General features: G+C 36.8%; 1 protein-coding gene across 1 annotated transcript in view; it reads left to right on the top strand.

Moving 5' to 3' along the window:
• ngfa (nerve growth factor a (beta polypeptide)) overlaps positions 1-12153 on the top strand; it is a 39132-nt gene extending 26979 nt beyond the window's left edge. Inside the window, exons 2-3 of the mRNA XM_083521148.1 lie at positions 10475-10585; positions 11085-12153. Of these exons, the coding sequence (XP_083377274.1) occupies positions 11096-11731 (636 nt within the window). The 5' untranslated portion in view covers positions 10475-10585; positions 11085-11095 and the 3' untranslated portion in view covers positions 11732-12153. The remainder of the gene's footprint in view (positions 1-10474; positions 10586-11084) is intronic.
• The last annotated feature ends 15155 nt before the right edge of the window (positions 12154-27308 follow it).

Genomic DNA, 27308 nt, shown 5'->3' with positions numbered 1-27308 from the left:
TTTATTTTACAGCCATCTACATTTCTGTTGTGTAAAAACATGTAAAATCAGATTTGAATGAAGTGCCAGACGTATTGAAGAGACCAGGGCTTATAATGAATAGACATTAAAGTCAGTTGCAACTGAACATCATCATTTGTACATCATCAGGTAAACATCATAATTAAAATAATCATTAGCTAGAGTGTAAAGCCAGGCCTAACCTGGTAGTTATGAGTAAACTATGGTAGAAATTTGGCTATGATAAAGCTTTCTGATTCCAACATTCTCTTTAATTTGCTGGAGGGGAAAAAGGGAAAAATCTGCTCCAAATGAGATTATATAGCAAGTCAGAAACCTGTTTTGAAGAATATTAGAAGAAGACGATGCTAATACTTCATCAACAAGGCCTGAATGCTTTTGAGTTTGGTTCCTCTAAAGGTTTCTTCCTCATAACATCTAAGGGAGATTTTCCTTGTCACAGTCACCATGGCTGCTCATCATTGATTAATGCACACCATTCACCTTAACTCTTAAAATTCTGTAAAGCTGCTTTGAGAAAGCGCTATAGAAATAAACTTGACTTGATAAATTGTCTAAATGAAGAAACCCCTTTTCCAGAATGTCCTATAAAGCTTTCTGAATGACTTGGATTTTACAACTTAATGTTAGCATGGAAGATTCTCTCGCAATTTGTTTATACCAACTTAATTAGTTTAAACCAAAATATTTCAAAGGTTTTGGTTTTGTGTCAAAAAAAAAGTGCGCAGTTGGGCTTTTGTAATCATAGTTAAATAATCATACCTTGTTCTTAGGCTGAAACCTGCAAATAAATGATTATAAATTTATAGGTGAAAATATCGGGTGGGAAATCTGCCTACATTATAGCCAGAAGAATTATTAAGAAATTATAACAAATATACAAACTGTACTTTTTTAAACTAGAGTAATTCTGGCTTATTTATTGTTGCTCATAAACCTTACTAGATTTTTTTTATATGCCTATAGATTGGAACATATGCAATAGCCCTTCCACTGAAAATTTATTCATTTGACATGTTTTTCTGACTTGGCATTAAACCAACATACTTCTAGGAAGAATTGCAAAATATCGAGTTAAATAGTTTTGGTATTTTTACTGGTATTTACATTATGTTCCCGCATTTTCATTTCCCTGACACTCCTTTGCCCCTATCTCTTAGAAAGTTAAGTTATATAGTTATCTTCCCATTTCAGCTAGCTAGAACATCAACTTTATTCCTTTCTAAAGTAACAACCACTCTGAAATAGACCTATTTTCAATATAAACAAACTGTTCTCTATTGGATCACTTAAGTTCACCATGACCCCCCGCCCCTTCACGTCTTTATTCAAGAAGAACTTGTAATTGTATATGGGCTGTTCACCCTGCTGCTATTTACAAATAACTAGACCCCATACTATGGTTTAAAGTGGTTTTGTGAAATCACTGATATTTAGAGAACTTTAGGGTTGTTATTTGTGCTGAATCCAGTTAGATAACATGAATGTTGTTTGTTATTACACCACTTTATAGTTTCTCATGGTTGTCCTTAGGTCTTGTTTGTACCACAGTGTTCTTGGCTCCAGTTCACTGGAAATTTTGATTGTCCAAAGATATAACCGTCATGGCCTGCGTCTTTATGTTGGCATATCCGCCAGCAATGCAACAAGTCAAATTAAAAGTGCTTTGCGTAATTCTGCTTGTCTTTAGATACTATGGCTTTAGAGGAATCTCAGGGTAATGACAATAGTTTATGTCCCACATCTCTTACAAGGTTAGAAAAACTGAAATGGGAATTTTGACAAATTCGTTGACACATTTGCACAGGTACCAGGTCCATTTCAGAAAAAATTGGGTCCATTTAAAAATAATTACCATAAGTTATCAATGCAAGGGAATTTTGAAGTGTAAAATAAGTGCAGATGTAAAGTAGTAAATGGTCTTACAGTAAACAAGGCTATAATGCTCAACGGAAAGAGTCACAAAGAAAACAATGCAGAATTGATCCCTTTACTCATAACTTTAATATTAGCCATCATCAATTTTGAAACTTTCTCTGTGGCAACACAATCCCCTAAACAGTATCAGAATTTTGTGTAAATTTGAGACAAACAACACTGTGTTTCATTGCTCAACTGTTTGTCTTTAGCTTCAATATAAATACCGGCTTTCCACACTGAACCTTACAGCGTCTTCATTTGTGCTCAGTCATAAGCATTCTTGGCATCCTGTTGTTTCCCACTAATTGCTTGAGTTGCTATTGCTTTTGCTTCCCTTCTTTTTTCATAAGACATTACTTGGCCAGGGTTAATTTCTCCTGTTAACATCTGTAATGAATTATTTGCCTGTCCATATATTTGTGCCAAACCCACACTTTAAATCATTCACTCGAAAATTTACAATAATGTACAGGTATCAGAGTTGCCAGTAAAGTAATTTTTTTAACAGTAGATTTATATTGAAAATATTTACAGGAAAATACTATATCTGCATAGAGATAATTACGATTTACAATGTATTTCTGTATGTGTACAGTATTACTACCTTGCATTACTGTACAGAACATTTCAAAAGTAAAATACTTGTAAATATATTTATAGTATGAAATTACAATGTAATCCTCTAACTTAAAGCCTGGGGCACCAAAGCATATAAAGTTAGTTTTAGCCAAAAAATGTTAGATGTCCCATGATGCATTGTGTTTCCTAGAATTTTACTGCAAACCAAATGCACTGTTCTAATTACTGAACAGGAGTATTCTTTTGTAAAATACATTTTGTACATTTACAGTATTAAATGCAAAACATATGAATAAAAAATTCTGTACTTATTTATATACTATATATAAATACATCTTTATTCAGCTGCTCCCATTAGGGGTCACCACAGTGGATCATCCATCTCCATATCACTCTGTCTTTACCTACATCTGCCTATTTCAAACCAACCACCTGCTTGTCTTCCCTCATTACATCCATAAAACTCCTTGGCCTTCCTCTTCTTCTCCTGCCTGGCAACTCCATCCTCAGCATTCTTCTACCAATATACTTCATGTCCCTTCTCTGCACATTAACAAATCATGTCAATTGCGCCTCTCTCACCTTGTGTCCAAAACATCGTACCCGCACGGTCCCTGTAATAAGAAAGTGGCCTCTGGCTTGCTTATTATAGAAACTAGGGATTTAGGGGTTCGCATCTCAATGCATTACCAACAATATGATACATTAAAGATACATATGAAGCAGCTAGTCAGGCGATGCGATACAATTCGCCCCATTACGATGCAGTGCGTTCTGATTTTAATTTGATTCAACACAATACGATTCATTGCAATACGATGCAGATAGTTAACTTTTATTTCAGTGGTTCAGACAGACAGCAAATCATAAATTCACAGTACTTAATTGCCTTTAGACTTCTAATGCATGGCCCTTTTCAGAAACAGAAAAAAAAGAAAAAAGATTCAATAAAACCAGATGTTTTTTCTTGTTCTGTCTCGAGGAAAATGCAGCTCTACCTCTGCCATGTTAATCTGTATTCTATGTGACTCTCAGGACACGCCTCGGTCTCTGAAGTGTTACGTCCTATACATGTGCTGTGGTGCTGAGAGAACGCACTTGACAAACAGTTTAGTTAGAAAAAATCTATCTACATATAACATATTGGTCACAAATTACTGGTCACTTTCTAAATAATAAAAGAATAGTGCATCTACTAATAATTATATGTAAATCAATTGTTTTTTTAATTATGCAAATGCAAACTTATATCCAATGCACATTTTACATTGTTAATTTTTTTGCCGATGCACAAATGCAAATCAGTGAATCCTACCATCCCTAAAAGACACACTTATATGGATCAATTTACTATTACATTAATATGTAATTTATATGTAATCTGTTTATTTTTTTTAAAGTTGGTTTATGCCAATCTCCATTGTTAAAAGCCCAACACAAATAAAATTCAAATGAATTTAAAAGATATTATGTCTAAGATAATGGCCTCCCTATGTGAATATAAACTGAAGCATCATATCAATTAATTTAATTGCCCATTTAATAGCTTGTTACATGACCTGCTCAGTGGACCGGCTTCATTTCCTTTTAATAGACTCACCCATCAAACTGCTTTCCGATGCAAGCATCAACATCTGCTTGAAAAATCAGCATGCTGATGCAGCGTATATCCGGACAGCCACAAAGTTTTTCAGCCCACCCCTGAGTTATTTTGGTATCAAGGTATCCCTCAGGGGAGAGGAGAAAGAACTGGAAATGAAATCATTTAGTATCACCTGTAAGGGACTTGTAAGTTTGCATCGCAATCGGAGCGTACAACCGGTTGTTCCCGTTGTGTATTCTGGACTACATGTGCATGAACTGTTGAACATATATAAAGTTGTCATCAGTCGTTCTGCTTTAAAGTGATATACTCAGCCACCATAATCGCTATGGTATAATGGCTCTGTGTATTGACTGAAATGTGCATTTAGAATAACACATGGTAATAATAATGGTTTTGACCTTGATATTAACCACAAGTAGGATTTTATGGGCCACAGACAGCATGTGAAAGAGAAAGAAGGAGAACGAGGGACAGAATTGGAACTTTCAGAAAAAAAATATAATTTATGAAAGTGATATTTCTGGTATTAAGGCTTCCCGGTTCTGTATTCCAGTTCAGTTTATCAGATCCAAGTTGTGCTATTCAGGTGAGCATGCTAATTAAAGACTAAAATTCACATGAAAGCCTTCACTGAGCCTCACAGAAGACAATAAGGGTGTATTTAAATTCAAGTAAAAGCTTTTTTTTATCCAAGGCATGCCCTGAATTGTTCAGAAAGATTCTTAGCTGTCATTTTTATTTCATTAAAACAATACATTGGATTTCAAAGGTCTGGGATGACCAGTGCCAAATGTTTCTATTTTGCTTTTTTTATGGCATTATATATTTTTGTATTGATAGACGCTTGAGGGAAAATAGTAAAATCTTTGAAATAGTGACGAATTTATTACGATTTGCAACGTCTCCTTTCCATTTTAATGACAATGTGCACTTGAATTCAGACTCAGCAGTTTTGAAATTCATTTATTTGTAATTAATTGTAATAATTTTTTTTATAGCTAATGAAAGGTTTTAGATTAAATCCTTCACAGTGTCCGAGTGAACACTCTTTTTCGCACTCTCTGGTGTTTTGTACTGTTTTAAAGATTTATAATCACACTCTTGATATCACCCAAATGAGGATGGGTTCCCCTTTTGAGTCTGGTTCCTCTCCAGTTTACTTCCTTATGAGATCTAGGGGACTTTTCCCTTGCCACAGTTGCCCCAGGCTGCTCATCAGAGATAAATACACCTCAATCACTGTAATTCTTAAATTCTGTAAAGCTGCTTTAAGACATTGTCCATTGTGAAAAACGCTAAAGAAATAAACTTGACTTGACTTGACATTAAACCTCACTTTCTCTATATTGCCATTTCTTTTTAAACAAATAAAAGTTTATTTATTTATTAATATCATTATTAAAAAGAAGAAGGATAGGGATAAAGTTACCTTATAGGCAGTAACTAATCCATATTTTACACTCTATTTATCTCTGTATAGCTGCTTTGGGATAATGTCCATTGTTAAAAGCAGTATAAAAATTAAATTACATTTTAAAATGAATTTAATTAAATCAATATTAATAATAATAATATCAATAATAATAATAATAATAATGGTGTCTGGCTCTGACTTTTCTTTTGTAAACTGTAACCATGATTCAACAAAACAAAATTCTGTGGTTAAGCCTTCTTCAAAAGCATGCTATTGTAGACAAATTGAATCTGATTTTGGTCCGTAGCCAGAGACGCATTGTTCGATTGCATGCAATTCAAATATAAACTGATTTTTTTTTTATTGCTATTTCAATCTCTAATACATACCCTGTCAATTGTCCTGATGACAAAAATGAGGCCATCAGCCTTTAACACCACTTCATAATCCTGTTGTTGCTGTCAGCACCTCAGCGTGTATGTGTACTTTGGCAGAAGCACCATGTCGACACCCAACACTGAATCAGTTAACACACTGCACTCGATGTGTCAGATGTAGTGTTCAGTAGCAGGATGTTTGTGTTTCTGAAGGACGTTCATTTATCCGACGCTGACAATCAATTAGTGCAGGATGCTGTAGGTTAAATGCATCGAATGTGTACAATACATCAGCTGCAGCATTAAAGTCTCATATCAATATGCACCTAGCATTTTATTCAAGCTAGTGATGTTATTTCAGTGCAAACACTGTGACATCACTCACAAGCTTCTCAGTTAAGATAAACGTAAAAGTCAATAAAGTATAATAGCAACTAGCTGTCTACACACAGAAAAATCAGGGTACAGAAATATACCTACGAAGAGGACAAATGCTTTGTCGCTCCAGCTGTACCCTAGCAGGGTACAGTAACATAGCTCTGAGCATTGGTACATTTTTATACCTTCTTGTTTGTATTTTTTTAGGTACATTCCTGTAGTACAGCTAGCTAAGTTAAGCTAGTCTTCCACCTGCTATTAGCATGCACATATTTGGGCAAAAGTTTTCCAGCCGAAAACTAGCTAATAGATAGCTAATACTAGTGCCAAATACTGTATGTTGTTGGGATATAACAAAAGTGTGACATACTATAAGGTTGTTCAATCATTGGAGAAAATAAAAACACGTAACTGTTTTATTCACCTTCCTTGAAATTTCAGAAACAGCTTTCTTCGCTCTCATGTCCTCTTAGAGCCAAGTCTGATATTTTGGGGACCACAGATTATTTTTCAACCAGCAAGCTTTTTTCAGTATTATCTAATAAAAAAAATAAACGTCTCTGGAAAATGCTATTATTTACTACAATCATATTGTACCTTTTTCAGCTGAGATAAAGACACACGTAGGCTTGTTAACAAGCATTAATATGTAAGTGTTTACTCATTCAGCAAATATTAAGATATATCGCTAAAAATAACATTGCTGTAAAAGTAAGAAAATAAGCAGTAATTGGGAATTAAACTGTCATTTTCTATCTTTTTTTGCTGTTGTTGCTGTTGTTAATATATCATTTGCCATGACAATGTGTTGAAAATCCCAGTTCAAAACCACAACCACTTCCATCTTCCAAAGGAAGATGTTCCACTAAATTTTGGGGCTGAGATTTACAGTTATGGTATTTTGTTCAAGTGCACAGTAGTGGCAGCTTGGTTGAGCTTACCTTCTTATCAGAAGTCCAGCACCTTAACCACTGAGCTACCACTACCTGAGCTGTGATTTCATGAACTGTGATCATTCACATAAAAAAGCGTTAGTAAGATCAGGCACTGACACTGAATAAAGAGGTGCAGGCCATCTTCCAGTTCATCACAAATGTGTGTAACAGGGTTATGGTCAGGACATTTCAGTGAAATGCATTATATATTTTTATTCACCAGAATATTGCAAGTGAAAGATAATCAAATCGTCCTTCGAATGTAAATGGATCGCTATCCATTTACATTCATCGCATTTCTTTTACTTAATGCATTTCGTTTTCATCTACAGGCCCTTCTACATGAGCACGTGTTTATTACGAGTGTGCTACAAGTCTTAAATGCAGAAGGGAAAAAGAAAAAAAATTTCAATGCAAATATTAGATTTGATCTGCACCATAGTGACTGAGTCACTTTGGTTTATTAACCTTTGGGTTTTTTTTTTTTTTTTGCATTCTTTATTGCAAATTGCATAAACAAATGTTTTGCTTTTAATCAATTAACTGTTGTGTTAATTTGCTCAGATTTTATTTTCATTGCCTTTGCTATTGGTAGCACTAATACGTCTTTTTTTAAATGTCTGTGCTTGTGTGCGATCGTGTATGTCATAATTGAACAGTTCAGACAATTCCCTGTACACTGTATGTCTAATTTAATTGTGTGTGGTTTGTGACGTGACCTCAGACAGTGACCATGAGTTAAGTAGGAAACAGAGGAAAGTAAGAAAACCGTAAGAATAGTGTGTGTGTGTGTGTGTGTGTGTGTGTGTGTGTGTGTGTGTGTGTGTGTGTGTGTGTGTGTGTGTGTGTGTGTGTGTGTGTGTGTGTGTGTGTTTGCTTGTCAACCTTTAAAGGCTTCATCTTGTTCCACATCATCCAAAACATTACAGGTCCTCAGAAGAAAATCCTATGGCTGTTGATAAAAATGTGAACAATTAGCAAACGATATCATTGTGTATCTGTAGCTGTGTCTTAGTCCAATGATTGATGTCTGTAGTATTTAGGGGTAGTGCGAAGTGTGCACTGAAGCAAGCTGTCAGAAAGATTCGCTAAACCACTTTGACCTTCTGTGACTGAGCCAATGTGTGTTTACAGAGGGAAGCATGGCGAGCACATTTCAGCGTTAAAGTGCAACGCACGTTCGTCCTAGTGTAAATACAAACCCCCTTTTTAGTCAGCCTGCATCCATCAAGTGAGTGTGTGTTTAGACGGACCGCACATGTGCTCCATGTGCAGGAAACACACCACAAGAAAGTGACCACTTGCACCAAAACCACACTTGGAGAAAGGCAGTGTGGGATTTTCCTCATGAGCTCAGCTTTCACTACTTCTTCTCTCCACTTGGAACACTTAAGACCAACACCGTCATGGGTGGTATCCCAAACCGCATTATAATGCACTACATGAGCATCTGTTTCAAAATATCAAGCTGTCTGTAACACATTATTTAGCAAGTGATTTCTTTTTTAATGGAATGAAGTTCTCGTTCTATCACCTCAGATTCTGTACAATATCCCATAAGTCACTTTATGACATCATAAACTTCTACGTTCTCTGTTAGAAGGCAGTTAAAAGCACACATTTAAGGCTGCAATATGTTGCAAAGGCCACTTAAATGTCTACACCGTTATGAAACAGGGTAACACACGCCTGTCCTTTTCCTTGTCATTCGTTCCTTGTGTCTAATTTCCCCTGTAGAGGTGACAGAAATTAACCTTTTAAAGTATTACTCTTTTTAGTGCTCATAAATGTGTAGTCTAAAACCGTATTAAAGGTAAATGGATGGTTGTCAAAGTCAAATTGTGTACAACAAAATAGATGCGCTAATTCTCACTAGCTAGATGCAATAAAGTCATTCAGAATCAATCAGAAATGAAATTTTTAGTTAAAATTATTACAGATGCTTCACATTTTTAAAGAAATACAAAAGTGAACTGTGAGAGACAGACAGTGTCTTTCCTTACAGTCCAATCTCAGTGATGTCAAAAGATTGGTTCTAATTTGGATGGCAGAGTTTTGCTAACAAAGCTAGTATGGACTGAGGAAAAGAGACAGCAGGTGTGTGTGAGTAGGTTTGGGGGGTTAAAATCATTGTATGCCCAGGAGTTTTGTCATACACAAAGCAAATCGATTCTTTTATTCGCTGTTATGTGAATGTTGTGAGCCGAATTGAATATACAAGGCGTATACAACACATCCCTTTACTTTCTTTTAGAAAAGTCTCAGTGGATACGTTTGTTTGTTTTTTGTCATTTGTTGTGTGAATGTTGAGCCGAGTGCTTTACTCTGTTTTGCAGCACCACAACCAGGGAGTTAATTTAGTGTGCGGGAATTAATTAAATATATTGTCTAAAGTCATAGGGTTTTGTTTATTCCAATGAAATATAAAATTTGGTGTTCGAACGTGAATTAACAAACAATTGTCAAGATATTTTAAACTTTTTCTGGTTTAGAAGGCAGTAAATCGGTCAAGAGCTGAAAGAGTCGACTCTTATTGGTGAGACAAGGAGCCGAGTGATTCAGCAGGAATCCCCATTGTTTATAAAACTACCTCATTTTGGATTCAAGAGAGTCTGTGCGTGCGTGCGATAGATTCAAAGTTCACGTTTCAAAATTTGCTCGAAAATGAAGTGCTTTACTGCCCTCTAGTGGTTATTTTTTTATAACAGCTTGGACAATAGAACAGGTTGGACAAAAAAGAAAGGCATCTCTTAAAGTGGACAGATTAAAGCCTAATCATTAGCAAAATTTGAAGTTGGAGTAAAATAGTACCACCTCTTGTGGGGCGGTGGTGGCTCAAAGGTTAAGACTCTGGGGATACTGATTGGAAGGTCAGGGGCTCTTTGCTCAAGGGGCCCTGTATTTTGGCTCACCCTGAGAGAGAGAGAGAGAGAGAGAGAGAGAGAGAGAGAGAGAGAGAGAGAGCGAGAGAGAGAGAGAAAGAGAGAGAGAGAGAGAGAGAGAGAGAGAGAGAGAGAGAGAGAGAGAGAGAGAGAGAGAAAGAGAGAGATAAATTAATTCCAAATCCTATCTTGATCATATCATAATTTTAAACATTATGTTTACATGATGTCTCCAGTCTACCTTCACTAAGAAGACCATAAAGTTCGGTAGTTAATACTTCGATGCAATAACTGTGTGTGTGTGTGTGTGTGTGTGTGTGTGTGTGTGTGTGTGTGTGTGTGTGTGTGTGTGTGTGTTACAGAGAAAAAGCACACAGGCTGGTCCTGATGGCAGGCTCTCAGGGCTCAGCCAGCACTGGACACTGGCTTTAGGAGCCCACAAGACGTTCCCTTCAACCAAGAACATTTCACAGGTGAACCAGATGTCTTACACTACAGCCGAAACAGTGAACAAACATTTACATTTAGAGAGTTTGGCAGACACTTTATTTGCTGATCGACAATGATCTGAGCAGATGAGGTTTTAGGACCTTGCTCAAGGGCCCAACAGTGATGGTGCTGGGATTTCACAACCTTCCAATCAGAAGTCCAGGGTTTTAGCATTGGGGAGTTTAAAGTATAACTATATTGCCAAAAGTATCGCTTCTATCCTTCTGCTACATTCTGCCAATAATCTTTGAAAGGCATAGCTTAGGATGATAAATTGTGTAAACAAGCAAACAAACAAAAAAGACTCACTTCACGTATTTGTGAAACGATCTTACGTGAGACAATCGTCCAGTGTTTGTTAGAATCAACAAACGTGTCTTGATTAATTCATTGATTAATTTTGCCTAGAGTTAGATGTTAGATCTGATTAGTCTGACATCTCTCTCTGTCTCTTTGTCTCTGTGTCTCGCTCTCTCTCTCTAGCTCGTGTGCCCATGAGGTCGTCGACGCCGGTCCTGCTCTTCCTGATCAGCGTCCAGGCTGCACTCAACATGGTGGGAAACGCCCACTTACATGAACCAGCCAATCAGAAGGCAGGAAACCAGGACTTGACCCACGATGACCTCATTCCCACAGTTGACCCTAAACTGTTCAACAAGCGCCGTTACCGATCGCCCCGTGTGCTCTTCAGTGACGTAGTGCCCCCCAATGGCCATTCAGAGCCTCGGAGTCCTCGTACACGGCGAAGAGTGCGAGACTTCCAGAACCGCGGCGAATACTCCGCCTGCGACAGCGAAAACCACTGGGTGGGAAACATGACCCGGGCAACGGACTTAGCAGGAAACGAAGTGATGGTGCTCCCTGACGTTCGCATCAACAACGTGGTCAAGAAGCAGATGTTTTATGAAACTACATGCCGTGTCACAAATCGTGGCCCCACCCACCGTGGGATGAAGGCGGGAACAACCGGGTGTCGTGGGATCGATAACAAGCGCTGGAACTCCTATTGTACCAATACACACACGTATGTTCGGGCGCTAACTTCTTTCAAGAATCAGGTCACCTGGAGGTTCATCAGAATTAATGCCGCATGTGTGTGCGTGGTCAGTCGAAAATCGTGGAAACACTGATTTACAAGTCATTTTACCTGTTTCCCGAGTGCATGAATTGTGTTCATGCTTGCGGAGAAAGCTCGTTCTCTGGAAATAGCTGGATGCGCTAATTGTTGGTCCAAACCCACCCATCCATCTTCTCCGGAAAGAAAAAACCACACGAATACACATTGTACTGCCAATTCAGCATACCAGACTCCTTACCCCCCTTTTATTTTTTTTCTCCACCTACAACACCCTGACCCTGTCCTGCCCTACCTCACACTGTAAATTATTGGTCTGTTAAGTTATGATGACTGCATGACATATTTATATAGTTTATACAAGCAAAAAATATTAAATATGTATTTGTATATACAGTATACATCCGGAAAGCAAGCATATGTTGTGTCATTGATGTTGTTCATGCTGTTATTTATTAAACACTTCAGTACAGTGCATGATGTCTCCTTTGAGTCGAGTGGATTCGATTGGTGTGCCTCAATATCACTTTTACCGAGTACATTACATGCAAAGTGGAAATGCACATTGGTGTAGGACAAAAATATGTGATAAATGCACACAGAGCATGCAAACTTAAAACCGCCAACTAAAAAATATCTCTGCTAATCGCTAATCATTGGCATTAGAGAAAAATTACCACAAAACATTTTCATTTTAAGATATCATAAGGAATCGGCACTCTTAAACACAACTGAAAACCATTTGCTTGATTTAAAATGCTGGCTTGGTAAGGGGAAGCTAAATAGAGTAGCTTTATATAAAAATTAGCTAACAGCCTCCCAAAACGATGCATTTAATATATTTAGCTGTCTGAGGGAGTTGCCATGTTGGCAAAAAAAAAACAAAAAATAAACCAACTTTGTACTGTAGATACTCTCTCAAAATGTATTAAATATACTAGTTTTTTATTAAGTAGAGCCACTGAAGTACATACATTTTAGCTACATAACTGTTTTATCCGAAAAATATAGTGTTCGAGTATGTTGTATAGTTTTAGACACAACTGCACACAGCCTTCTGAGATCATTGTGATGATTAGGCCTGCAGTTTGCACAATGTTAAACTTGCCAGCTTACCTGGTAGCTGCATCGGCTTTGCAGTTTTTAGTGTAAAACTGAAAAAGCAGACACCTTTTTTTTTTTCAGGTGTGGAATTGGGTCGATACAGACATCTGGAATTGTGAGCTTTGGAATTAGTGAGCTCCGGAGCAGCCATGTTTTATCCAAGAGGATGTTTACACATCCTGGGAATGATGACAGAGAGGAAGAAAGAGACAGAAGAGGACCTGTGGGAGCAGTGTATGTTTGTGTATGTGTGTGTGTGTGTGTGTGTGTGTGTGTGTGTGTGTGTGTGTGTGTGTGTGTTATTCAATGAAGCAAAGCTCATTTACTACTGGACAGGTGTTAATAAAATATTCATATGAAGGACATTTAAAAACATTTTACTCTACATTAAGGTACGTCATCCAACAGCGTAATACACATGCCAGCTAGTTTGTTATGCTGCGTTCCACTGCATCCACATTTCACAGTTGGGTTTTCCAGATTTCCAGTCCAAAGCTGGAAAAAGCATTTGTACTTCCAAATTCCTAATACCGCAGTGCTTTTGAATGAATCTGATTGGTCGGAAGGTGTTGAGTGATTTTTCGATAAATGTGTGGATAAAAAGAGAAGCTGGGGAAGAAACGACTGTCTATAGTTGCTATGAAATAAGTGACAACATGATCTACAGTAGTTTGCCCCGAAGATGTTATGCAAATGAAAAATACTGATAAATATAATGCATGTAGTTCTCAAGTGTTAAAAATTTACTTAAACATTACATTATAACAGTAGCAGCCCAGGCATATATACATTTCACCCATAGGCCTTCAGTGAGTCCTACCTGAATCAATCCACCTTTTAATACCATCATTATGACACTATAACTATGGAAACCATCAATATTATAGTGAAATGCAGTATAACAGAGCGCTGCATCACAGACAGTTATCTCATGCAGCGAGAAAGAACTCAATTCACCAAGTCACATTTCACTGCAGCCACAGCTGTGCACCTGCTTACATCATCTCCAGCAGAAATATCTATACTAACTTCATAAAATGACCTGTATTTAATTATTTTTTATTTAAAAGTTGGGACACTGTGTAAAATGTAAATAAAAACAGAATGCAATGATCTGCAAATCTCATAAACCCTTATTTTATTCACAATAGAACCTATAAACATATCAAATGATCATAATCACTTGGAATTCAATGGCTGCAACACGTCTCAAGAAAGTTGGGACGAGGCAACAAAAGTCTGGAAAAAGTTATTAAAAATAAACAGTTGGAGAAACATTTTTCAACTAAAAGTTTACTTGACAACAAGTCAGTAAGATGATCAGGTATAAACGAGGAAACGACTTTTTCAATGAAGGCCTGCATATTTAAACAAGACAAAGATAACTATCTATTCTATTACATCTAAACTGGCCTGCCTGCAGTCTAGACCTTTCACCACCTGAAGACATTTGGCGTGTCATGAAACAAAAAATAAACACAAGGACACCCAGTACTGTTGAGCAGCTAAAATCCTGTATCAGACACATATGAGACAACATTCCTCTCTCAAAATTTAAGCAACTGGTCTCCTCAGTTCCCAGATGTATACAGAAGATGTGATGCTACACAGTGGTAAACATGGCATTGTCCCAACTTTCTTGAGACCTACAATACTGCAGCCTGTTGCAAATTCAAAATGACTCATGAAAAAAATGACCTTAAAATGAAATATATTTTTAATTTAAACATTTGATTTATATATTTTTTATGAATAGAATACAGATTTATGAGATTTCACACAGTATTTTACACAGTGGAACAGTGTCATTTTTTGGAATTGAGGTTGTAAACAAGTCCAACAAGACTGAGGAGGCTTACTAGAACGCCGTTCTTCCAGAAGATTTACTCTCATTTTGATGACGCAGTCGAAACACTGGTATTAAAACCCGATTTAAAACACAGCCGTTCAACAATTCAGAGATGACAAGTTGAGTTCAGTAAACCAGCACTTGATGATTGCATGTCCAGCTGTGTTGAATTTCACACACACATCTGGATCTTTGTAGACTGATTCTCTCTGATCATGCTCACCCTAAAACCCTGAAATGTGTGCAGTAAATCTTAGAGGGTGTTTGTGAGTCCCTCCATGAGAACATGAACCGCTTGTGTTTGAAACATTTCCTTTCCCCTCACTGTGGACCCTCACGTCTTGAAATAACGATGGAAAAAAAGCCAGAAACTGTCAACTCGAGTCAGAGGAGTGTTATAACAAAATTGGCCTACAAGCTAATACTGACATGTTTAAAGTTTGAATAACTTATGCATCTCGGTTGAACATGCCTAATTTTGCTGTTTAACATTACAAAAAATACACTATATGGAAAAAAGTTTCACTAGATTTTGGAGTGTGCTTGTGGAGATTGTGCTCATTCAGTCACAAGGGTGTTAGTAAAGTCAGGTTCTGATGCAGGTGGGGTGAGGAGGCCTGGGGTACAGTCGGCATTCCAATTCATCCCAAAAGGTTGACTCAAGACACTTCAACCCATGGAAACAATATCTTGATGAAGCTGACTTTGTGCAAATGGGCATTGTCATACTGGAACATGTTTGGGTCTCATAGTTCAATTGTAGGGAAAATTTCATGCTAGCACATCCAAAGACATCCTATAACAATTATGTGCCTCCAACTTTATGGTAATAGTTTGGAGAAGAACCACATATCACTGAAAAAGTTAGATGCCCTAATACATTTGTCCATATAAAAACTTTCTTTCGGCTTCTCCCGTTAGGGGTCGCCACAGCGGATACTCCGCACGTTTTGATTTGGCACATGTTTTACGCTGGATGCCCTTCCTAACGCAACCCTCCCCAATTTATCCGGGCTTGGGACCGGCACTGAGAGTGGCTGGGGATGGTTCCCTGACCGGGGATCGAACCCGGGTCGCAACAGTGAGCGCGCTGCATCTTAACCACTAGACCACCAGGGGACCAATACATTTGTCCATATAGTGTATATAAATGAATGAAACTATTCACAAAGCTAATGTGTACCTTTGTATACCTCATATATTTATGTTGGGTCCTTAGCTTTTTCTCTCATTTTTTAATACTAGGAATAAACAAATGAACATGCTAGCTAGTCAATGAAGTTTCTTGCTAAGAGTAACTGTCCACATACTTATTAATCTATCTATTAACAATGCTAATTTTGTAAAAAAAAAAAATATTGTACCAAAATGCACAAGGGAGCATTCATACATTGTTTGAATATTTTGAATATTTGAATAATTGTTTAATATTTTGACATCTGGCAGATACTCTTATCCAAAGCGACTTACAGCAGTCAAAGGTTAAGGGCCTTGCTGAAGAGCCCAGAAGTGGGAGCTGGGTGGTGCTGGGATTTGAACAACCTTTCGATCAGAATCAGACATCTTAATGTTCTAACTATTATTTAAACGTAAAAAAAATTGGGGGCATCCAAATACCTACTTAGCCAGCAAGAAAATGTTCAAAAGAGTTTATGATTTATATACTGTATGACTCTGGGTAGCACTTGTACAAAGTTTTTTCTGAACCTTTCTACCTTTGCTAGAAAATTATTCCAGAATCATAAATCAGAATCGGAAATAGCTTTATTATTAAGTATGCTTACACACACAAGGAATTTGACTTGGCGTCAGGAGCTTCCAGTGCAGAAGTACAGACATAATGTAACAGAATAGTAAACCAGACAGTTAAATAATGCAATATATACAAGGTAAAAAAAGTTGTTAAATAAATGTACAGATGTAATTTACAAGTGTTCAGTTTACAAATGGACGATTTGGATTCTATGTACAAACATGACAGTTATAATGGACAATGTGTAGTTATAAATATTTTAATTGTTCATGCTGAATATAGCCTGAGGGAAGATACTGTTTTTGTGCCTGGCTGTTCTGGTCGACGGAGCTCTGTAGCAGTTCGAAGAAAGAGTGGGCTGGGTGTGTGGGGTCCAAAGGTAGCCTCTTGATGTCTGATTTGGTAGCTAAACCAAACCAGACCGTTATAGATCTACACAGGACAGACTCAATGATGGCCGAGTAGAATTGTTTCAGCACCTCCTGTGGCAGGTTGAATCTCCTCAGTTGACAAAGGAAGTACAACCTCTGCTGGGCCTTTTTAGCAATGGAGTCAATGTTATTGTCCCACTTCAGGTCCTGAGAGATGGTGGTACCCAGAAACTTGAATGACTGCACTGTTGTTAAAGTGATGTTTATGATGGTGAGTGGGAGGAGTGCTGGGGGATTTCTCCTAAATTCCATGATCATCTCCATTGTTTTGAACGTGTTGAGCTCCAGGTTGTGGTGGTTGCACCAGACAGCCAGCTCTTTAACCTCCTGTCTGTCTACATCCTCGTCTAGATCCTGGATGAGTCCGATGACTGTAGTGTCGTCCGCAAACTTCAGGAGTTTGACAGAGAGGTTTTTTGACAGAGGGGTTATTTTCTTCTTTACTCACTAAATCAGTAATTTATTATTTTAAAATATAAAAAATAATTTTAATTATATATATATATATATATATATATATATATATATATATATATATATATATATATATATATATATATTATTTTTTTATTTTTTATTTTATTTTTTTCAATGCCTTGCAGTGCATTAGTGCACACTGCCATCTTGTGGTAAATTTCTTGAATCACAGCACAGTTACAAAATGGCTGAATGGTGTGGTAAGGAGATGGACAGTTTTTACACGGGTCTGTCCTAGCATGAGGCATAGAACTTTCAATGGAGAAGCTTAGATACCAGACTGTTCCTGAGGACACATGTGCCTCCAGTTGAACTGCCCACCATTGAACTAAACAATGTACGTAATAGACACTATTCGGTGATGGTATTAATGGTTAACCACTGATGGTTTTTAATGGTAATTGTAGTGCAGCCATTAGAGTTTTTGTTCTGGTTTCTGTCTCCTGTTTTTTTGTTTTTGTTTTTGTTTTTTTTTCAACAATTCACACATTACCCCACTAGGGGGCGACGCAGTTCTTCACCAGCAAACTTGCACGCCTGATTACCTCATCCTTATTTATGACTTTCCACACAATTTAGCTGACAAAACAAAGGTCTAGCGAGACAATATGCTTTGAAAGACCCCAGAGAGAAAGATTTCACCTACCAATTAAAATTAGCAAAGGGAAAACACACACAAACACACAAAAACGAAAATACACATTTCCTGGTTTAGGTTCAGGGTCTTGGCTCTCTTTTGGGAATTTTGATGTATTCTTATCTCTGGTGTTTCAGTAAAGCAGAATGCATGTTAGTCATTATGTACTGATTTTCCTTAAAATAGTGGATTTCATGCCAACCACAATGTGCGTGGGTGCTTGGTTTGATTTGGACAGCAGTTCCATATTACGTTCTCACAGCATTCACTCACTCAAGTTCAGAGCTTTCCATGTTACTGTGAAACCTGAAAGTGTAATCTATATCCTGAAGACTTTCCTGTGGAGAAAAACTTCCTGAATGTTGCACTGGAGTGCGCACACTTTAGACTCCTTACATCTTACATCTCTGTACATAAAACATCCTGCAAGTCATTAGAGGTTTTTCCTCAACAACACTCAAAATCTGTTCATGATGCTAAGTTGCCAAACGAGTCCCTATAACATAAGCTGTTACGATAGAAGAAAATAACATAAAATCTGTACAAATAAAAGCTAATTATGCTTTTCAGTCCTTTCACTACCTCATTTCTCCTAATGCTATATATTTATTAGCCATTGTTTTTCCTTTATTTGTTTAGCTATTGCTAGTTTTTAAGCTATTGCTAGTGTTTAGCTATTGCTAGTTTGATTTAAGCTGATGGGTGGAGCCTCACACAGCGATAATCTTGGAGCCATTTCCATTAAAGTGATTTGTACATTAAATCGGAAATCCAGTTGGCACTTAATCCCATTACACTGCATCACAGCAGACATCTAAATGCATTCTAAATGCTTTTTTTCCTCTAAACCCCCTCAGAGATATACACACTCCCTAGCTTCTCTTCTCCTACGTTGCTAGGTTATGGTTTGAACGTTGCTAGGAGTTGGCAGACCCACAATGCAGCCGGGCTCTCATGAGAGGTGTTAAAAAGAACACGGGCATTAGTTAGAAGAGGTTGTGGTGGAGTGGCAGTGAGACACTTCCTTCCTTGATAAGTGCATTGTAGTTTTGGGTTTGAAAGAAAAACGACACAGAGATCAAATAAACCTCGCTGAGCCGGATGTGAAATTAGCAGTGAGAGGTTTTTTTATCGCTGAAACAAATTCAAACCCACACGCTAACAAGAAGAAAAACAGGGATGTGATGATGCTGTGAGCAGAGCTTACTTTATCTTGTATATAACTAATTTACAGGAACACCAGCCAACCATGCACATTCAGTTCCTTTCAGGGTTTGCTCGACCCAACTCAACATTCTCCTCTTTATCTCGGATGTTTTTTGCACTCATGGCAACTTGCAGATATCACATTTTTCCTCGGTCTGCATGACGTGACCATTAAGCGAAGCTTAATTTTTTTTTGCTTTGCCCTGTTTCAACATGATTAGCTGACTGAATATTTGTATGAAGTGTAGGCATACAGATGTTCCTAATAAATTGGCTGGTCAGTTAATATACTGTATATACTTCAGCTGAACAACCATAATGCAATTTTTTGGTGATAATGTACTGTATACACTAATTTACTTTGGCTTGCATACTTTAAACAAAAGATGTGGGCGCAAAGCAAATGTATAGATAGTTCTTTGAGGGAGAGGTTCTAGAGATGACATGGTGATATGACATGACCTTGATGGAAACCAGACTGCAAAGGGTACTCAAATTCTGAGTGACACCATATAGAGGGATTGGAAATCTTACAAAAAGTAATCAAATAGAGAAACAACAGAATGTGAAGCAAGTATACTGGATTTAGACATGAGCATACTGAGGAAATGAGATTTTAGCAGTGGTGGTCGAAGTACAGAAAGCATGTACTTGAGTAAAAGATACAGAAGGTAAAAGATGACTTCAGAAAAAGTAAGTGCTCCCTTAAAACTTTCCTTTGAGTAAAAGTTCAAAAGTATTTGCCTTCACATATATTTAAGTATCCAAGTACTAAGATTTATTATGACTATGATGTCATAGTTTTTATCATTGCTTAATCAATTCAGTTTATGTGAAAAGACTCTAATGTTACTCTTAGCATGCCGATCTATTACTAGAATAATATTAATGAGTCAAACACCGCTTCATCACTGGATGAGTAAAGCATGTTATCACAGCAGTCCACAAATTTAGATACATTTTTGAGAACTCCATTTCTTGTAACAATATCACCCTAAATGCATTTATTGCACAGTTAAATACACACGTCATTGTGCACAATTTATGAAACTCTCAGAACCAGAACTATACAACTCCTTGGCTAATTGTAGCCATAAGATACATACAAAATCTATATCTTTATATGTCTTTTAAATTATCATTTTAAGCTGCACTGGAGATTTCCCCTTTACTAAAATCAGTTCAGGACCCATTCAGTTCAATCACAGAAAACATTTATAATTTATTTATTTATCATTAACCTCAATTCATTCATTCATTCATTCATTCATTCATTCATTCATTCATTCATTTTCTCCCGCTTATCCGTAATTCGGGTCGCGGGGGCAGCAGTCTAAGCAGATTCCCCAGACACTTCTCCGTGTCCAGGGATCGGGCTGTCAAGGCCTCCGCCTTCGACTGCTGCCCAATCCTCTCAGCACCGGTCCCTTACTGTCTCTCCTGCAGGTGGTGAGCCCACGGGAAGTAACCTCAATTAAAGGCAACCAAATGTATAAGTGCTAGTTTAACTATAATCTAACTACACTAGCTAGATTGCAATTGTTTTGTTGCTACACAGCTTATGATAAAATACAAATACCTGTATACAAAATTATAATGTTATGCAATCTAAAAGAAATATTGTTGCTCTATGTGTAAAAGCATAAAACTGTTATGCAGTTATTAGCCTATTTAATTAAATGCATTAGCTTATACTATTCTCATAACGAGATGAGTGATAGAGCTGCATACACACTTTTATCCTTTCCACAATTTTCCCATACTTTTTTCTGAATTGGGCTTCTGAGGATTTACATATTTTTTGTTATCCATAATTTAAATTTGGATTCAGCACTCCTTATTGACGTGACGTCACCCAAACCCCGCGTCTTCTTTTTGTGTGTATCAGTGAGGTAACTTCTCTGGGGGGTGGGTGCACACTCTGAGTCCTGACCAGGTTCATTGACTGTGACATGATAACAAATGATGCAACCGTGCAAATAAGCGGTAAAAGAAAAACAAACAAAAAAAACGATTTTCTTTTTGCCATGGGTGCCCAGTGCCGCTCCCAGATACACAAAAACAACTTAAGTACAGTTACGAATTACATTTGCTTTGTTACTGTCCGCCACTGGATTTTAGATGATCACTTACTGAGAGGTTCAAGTCTTGTAGGGTATGCATGTGTCAGGTCTCCGCTGAATTCTAACTCGCTGTAAAAACATGGCCTACAAACAGGGCTTCCACAGATTATAACAGCCAAACCACACATACACACTTCTATGCTCACATCACATATGCATACCTGTTCCCAATCACACACACATACAAACACACTCAGAAAGGCCTTTCATTCATTAATGCTGTTTGTGAAGTATACACTCTGTTTGTGCTCTCAATAAATACCAAGCCTCAATATAATTTTTTTTTAATTCACTGGGTTTATTGTCTGTTCTGGGTCTCATTTTGTTCAAGTTTTGCCTAGCGGATGGTGTTTGCTGATTGATTGGTTGAATTGTATGTTTTGAATTAAATTGTATAGAATTGTATGTTGGTTGAATTGTTTTTTACCTTAATTTCCATCCTGGAGTTGTAGCCATCACGTTATTAAAGTATCTAAAATACATTTGGATTAGTCTGCATCCTCATTGTATTTCTCATGCTTCATTGCTTGTTTCACATCCTGGGAAAAGTGGGTGGAAAAATAAATAAATGTTATTATGTGTAATAAATGTGACTATGGCAACAATAAACTGAAAAATAAGTACATTAAGTCTGAATGTTTTGCCTGGCGAGCTCCATACAAACAAATTTGCATGGATTGTAAAGCTATCATTTACATTTATGGTATTTGGCAGACATCCTTATCCAGAGCGACAATAATCGCATTGATACAAACGAGCAGTTCAGGGTTAAGGGCCCAAAAGTGGCAGCTTTGATGTTATGGTGACTTTTCACTAAGGATATTAAAAGTTTACTAAACATTTACTGAATAGTAGGAGACTTTTTGTGTCATTTGGACAAAAGTATTGACGCCTGACTTTTGCAGCCATGAGTTCTTCCCCAAACTGTTTCCACACATTTGGAGACACACAATTGTATAGAATGTCTTTGGTATTGTGTTAGCATTACATTTTCCCTTAAACTAGGAGTCCCAAACCTGTTCCAGCATCACACTGCCCCTGTTCCCAAAGCCAGCTACATGAAGATGTACTTTACATGGGTAGAAGTGGACTTTTTTTGTCGAATTACCTGTAAGAAACTATGGACTTTTCAGGTTATGATGTAGCTGTCGATAACAGAAACTAGCACATTGATGTTGCACATTATATGTAATGAAATGACGCATGTGTTGTGCTCCTTGAAAATAGAAAATGAAAGCAAGAAATGTATGGCATCATTAATTATGTCCACATCAATTGTTTTTATTTCTTATTCTTTTTAAACCTAAGCTGAATAGTTTGTGATGGTTTTGTTCTTAATATTCGGAATCCATTTCCTACCACTACTGGCATTAGGACTTGTTTTCAAAAGCACTTTTGGAAGTCACTCTGGATGAGAGCATCTGCCAAACGCCATCAACGTTCAGGTAAACACATTTTTTTTAAACAGAGGTTGATTAAACATGAAATATCCCCTATCAAGACATCCCATCAGAGTTAAATTTGTCTTCTAGTGTTTGAAATGAAGTCATGAACCTGCTACAAACACTTATCTAAGTTGAGTGAAGTAAAAAAGTAAAAGTGTGTGAAAGATGTCAGTGTGACAGGTATGAGGATGGAAGAGAGGTCTTTGAGAGCAGAATCAGAAAATGCTCTTCAGGAGGATTAAGAAATTTCCTTAGTCGCTTTGTAATAATAAAAATAGGCAAGGACACTGAACAGGCTGCAGACAGTCCGACTAAAAATACCACATGAGTGTGTCTCATGGGGAACACACACACACATACACACACATTTGAGTAACAGATGTCATCTGCTCTGGGGTTCAAAGACCTCACTGAAGCCAAAATATATTTGACTAGCTCAGACACCACACTTATTTTTTCTACACTTATATTTACAAATTACAGAGCCAAGAAACAACGTCTTTATTGTTCTTGCCGCAATAAACAGCTTACCCTTCAATATATATGACAACAAAGCAGCTTGTCATGTTACAAAGCAACCATTAAGTCTTGAAGGCTTTCCCTCGAGGGAAAACTTATTAGTCTTAGATTGCTGTTAGATTGCTGATTGCTAGTCTCTGTTGCTAGGGTTGTTGCCATAGAAACATTAAATAACATTTTAAAACAGTCAGCAATAAGATTAGGTGGTGAATTGTTATACTAATTAGAATAAATAACAGGGTGGAGTTGGATCTGATCGATCTGATCAAACTCCTTTTATAAGTCCTAACTGGTTATTTACAGGGAACTGTACAAGTCAAAACAACTCATTTATCTGGTCTGAAATATGCTTAATTGGCATCCCCTTCCAAATTTTTGGCCTGACTCTCACCAGGTAGGTGATACTGGATCAGTTCAGACTCAGGCCTTCCTGATTTTTTTATAATTAACTCTGTCCAGGTGGATGATTCTGGATTAGTTCAGAAAACACTCTCCATCGCCTTGAATTTTTGACTCAACTGCGTCCAGATAGCTGATTCTAGAACCTTTTTTCGCTACACTCTTCTTAATTAATTTTTCTTTTTTTATTCCAACATAGTCAGTTAATCTGGATCAGTTCAGACTCCACCCTTCTGAAATCTTGGCTCGATTCCGCCCAGGTCTGTAATCCTGGCTCAATTCAGACATCGCCCTGCCCCCTTGAATTTTTTAATGAACTTCCCCCAGGTAGACTCCACCCTTCTGAATTCCTGGCCCAACTCTGTCCAGGTAAATGATTCTGATAGTCCAGACAGTACCCTCATGAGTGTTTATACTCGACTCCATCCGACTCTTGTTCAGTTCAGAACCCCTCCCCCTCGGTCCTCTAAAATCTTTGACAACTTTGCCCATGTAGGTGATTCTGGATCAGTTCAGACTCCACCTTTTGAATTTTTGGCTCAATTCCGCCCAGGTTGTAAATTTGGATCAGTTCAGAACCCGTCCCATCCCTTTGATATTTTTGACATAACTTCACCCAGGTAGGTGATTTTGGTCAGTTTAGATTCCACCCTTATGAATGTTTGAGCCAACTCTGTGGCCAAATAGATGATTTTGGATCAGTCCTGACCCCATCTGAAATTCTTTGTCTCGACTCTACCCAGGTAGGTGATTCTTGATCAGTTTAGACTCCAGCCCATGGACTTTTGGATCTACAGTAGGGGGAATTTAGTCCTAATCTCACTCACAGTCCACTAATTTGTGATAACATCAGAGGTGGCAAAAATACACACATATTTCGTTTAAGTAGAAGTACAGATATAATGTTTTAAAATACTCGGGTAAAAGTTGAAGTACTGACTATACTCTTTTACTCAGGTTAAAGAAGTTTGGGTTCTGACATGTACTTAAGTGTAGCCATTATTACTACCTGTTTTAGTGTCACGCTGGTAACTGGACCTCACATGATATTAATATCACTGCTTTCAATCAATTTAAATATTTAATCGCAACACATTTTTAATCTGTTCTAAATGTTCCATAAATAATTACTTTACTTTTTTTTATAATCTAATTAACATGTGCATGGAGAAATATGGATGCTTTTTGCAATTGTATGATTATTATTATTAGCGAAAACAAACTCAACATAGAGCACGAAGACAAAATATGCGTGTGAATGTAATTATGGTGTACTAAATTATGTAAACACCAAACTGAACTTTTGCTATGTTGCTATGAGAACATGTACCACTTCTAACTTCCATATGGATTACAGAATTATTCACTGAGATTCAGTTTGTTTTATTTATGTGTTTGTGAAAAGAGATGACAGAGACGGCAGAGAGCGCCCCCTGTCTGTTTTCTTTATTTTACAATAGTACAGTGTTTTGTCTTTTTTATGAGTGTATTCGAATAAAAGTAAAACCTTTACAGATTTGAATGATGTATTGCTTTTATCTGAATGATCGAAAAAGGCAGTGTATTTTAAGTTCATTTTGGCATTATGAAGAGGAAATTATCATGGCGAATTTTGGTGCTGATTTGAGACTTGGTGCATCAGGAAAACAAATGTTTGATGTAAATATGCATTAGAATTTTGACATTCCTAATATATATATATATATATATATATATATATATATATATTACTACCAAACGAATGTCAAATATTGTTTGCATCACTGACTCCCACTGTCTCATCTATGTTAACCCAATACTTCTTGTTGCCTTCTGCCTGCTCATTGTGAGCTTCGTAATTTAGCCTACGTCTGTGGGGTGTGAGAACCAGGAAATGATAAACCAGTGAATTGAAAAAGCTGTGCAATGAGAAGAAAAATATTGATCGTCTCCCCAAATAGATTAAAACTTAAGTAACAATCCTGTTTTGGAAATGTAAGAAGTAGAAAGTACAGATATTTGTATAAAAATGTAATGAGTGGAAGTAAAAAGTTGTCTGAAAAATAAATAATGAAGTAAAGTACAAATACCAGAAAAATCTACTCAAGTACAATAAAAAAGTATTTGTACTTAGTGACTTCCCACCTCTTTTCATATTTAACGCTTAGTTACCACTTTTAAACCTAATCTTAATGCAATATTCTTTGAAAGATTAAAGATACTATCTAGATCACCTGACCACATTACCCTGCCTCAAAGTTCTTAGAATTGTCCAGCCCTTTCATCTGTTTGCCATCTTATATGTAAACACAAAACCTTTACTGGTGTTCATTATATTCTTGGTGCATTATATGTTCTAAACTGCTTCGTCCAAAGAAATCTTTAAGCATTTGTTTATTTGTCCGAGACAGCAAAACCGTGCCCATGAAACTTTGTGCAAAATCTTTGGCACCGACTATCACGTCAACTTTAATATCAAGCTCATATATGGTGTTCCTTTGGATCTGAGAAGCATACAAGGATGCATGCTTAGCTCAATTCAGAAAGAGAGAGTGAGAGAGAGAGAATCTACTTGAATACCATTAATGCAATTCCATATATGGTGTTAAGAAACAGAGAAACCATTTGCCAGTTTTCAATGACATACTGTATATCTATTACATGCCAATAATGACATTTTAAGTCTTTGTGTGTGTGTGTGTGTGTGTGTGTGTGTGTGTGTGTGTGTGTGTGTGTGTGTGTGTGTGTGTGTGTGTGTATGTTTGTGTGTGTGTTTTATGTAGACATTTTAACAATAGCAGGGATAGTATCAGTAATGACTGGAGAATTCCTGAATGCCTGGTTATATTCCAGTCTTATTACTCTGAACTAACAACATTTGTACAAGCAGCTCACCGCAGACGGCTCTCACTGTCTCCATTAAATTCCACATCCAAGACTGTGTTTGTAGTCATTCAGGCGAAGAAAACCAAAGGCTCCTGTCTAAGTGGATAAACAGACTAACATCATTGTATAGGGCTGTGTATCTTAAATCTTTATACAAATCGGGAAAACAAAGATTCCTGAAGTAAAAGGTGTAATTTATATATTTAAAATTGTATACCCTATGTTTATCATTTTGGAAAAGCTTATACAGCTCTTGCTTTTACAATGTACATTATTAAGTCTCTCAGTGTAAATAAGATTCTGGGCAACACTCATTTTAGAAATACAGACAATAAACCAATTGTTTAATTGTTTGGATGCTTTGGATTGAATGCATATAATTTGTTGTCTTGAAGACATTTTGCCTTTATGGTTAAAATCTGGTTCTGTTTGTACTAGATAAAATTATTATATATTATATATTATATTATATATATTATAATTACTGTTAGTAATTACTTTATATACAATTATTTATGGTGACTTTCGTTTTAAATGACACCTCACAAATATTTAATCTCACATATATATCTCACACACACACACACACACACACACACACATATATATATATATATATATATATATATATATATATATATATATATATATATATATATATATATATATATATATATATATATTTATATTTATTTATTTATTTATTTATATATATTTTTTTTACATATAACTGTGGTTGTGTTTAAAATCACTTTACTATGAGAGCAGTGTATATCTGTAATTTCTTGCCCTGATGGAAGATTTCTTTGACCCTGGCAACACTT

The sequence above is a fragment of the Silurus aristotelis genome (assembly GCF_946808225.1).
Source record: "Silurus aristotelis genome assembly, chromosome: 19".
In the NCBI taxonomy this organism is placed as follows: Eukaryota; Metazoa; Chordata; class Actinopteri; order Siluriformes; family Siluridae; genus Silurus; species Silurus aristotelis.
The sequence above is the reverse complement of the archived record's forward strand: the minus strand, read 5'-3'. Positions and strand labels throughout refer to the sequence as shown.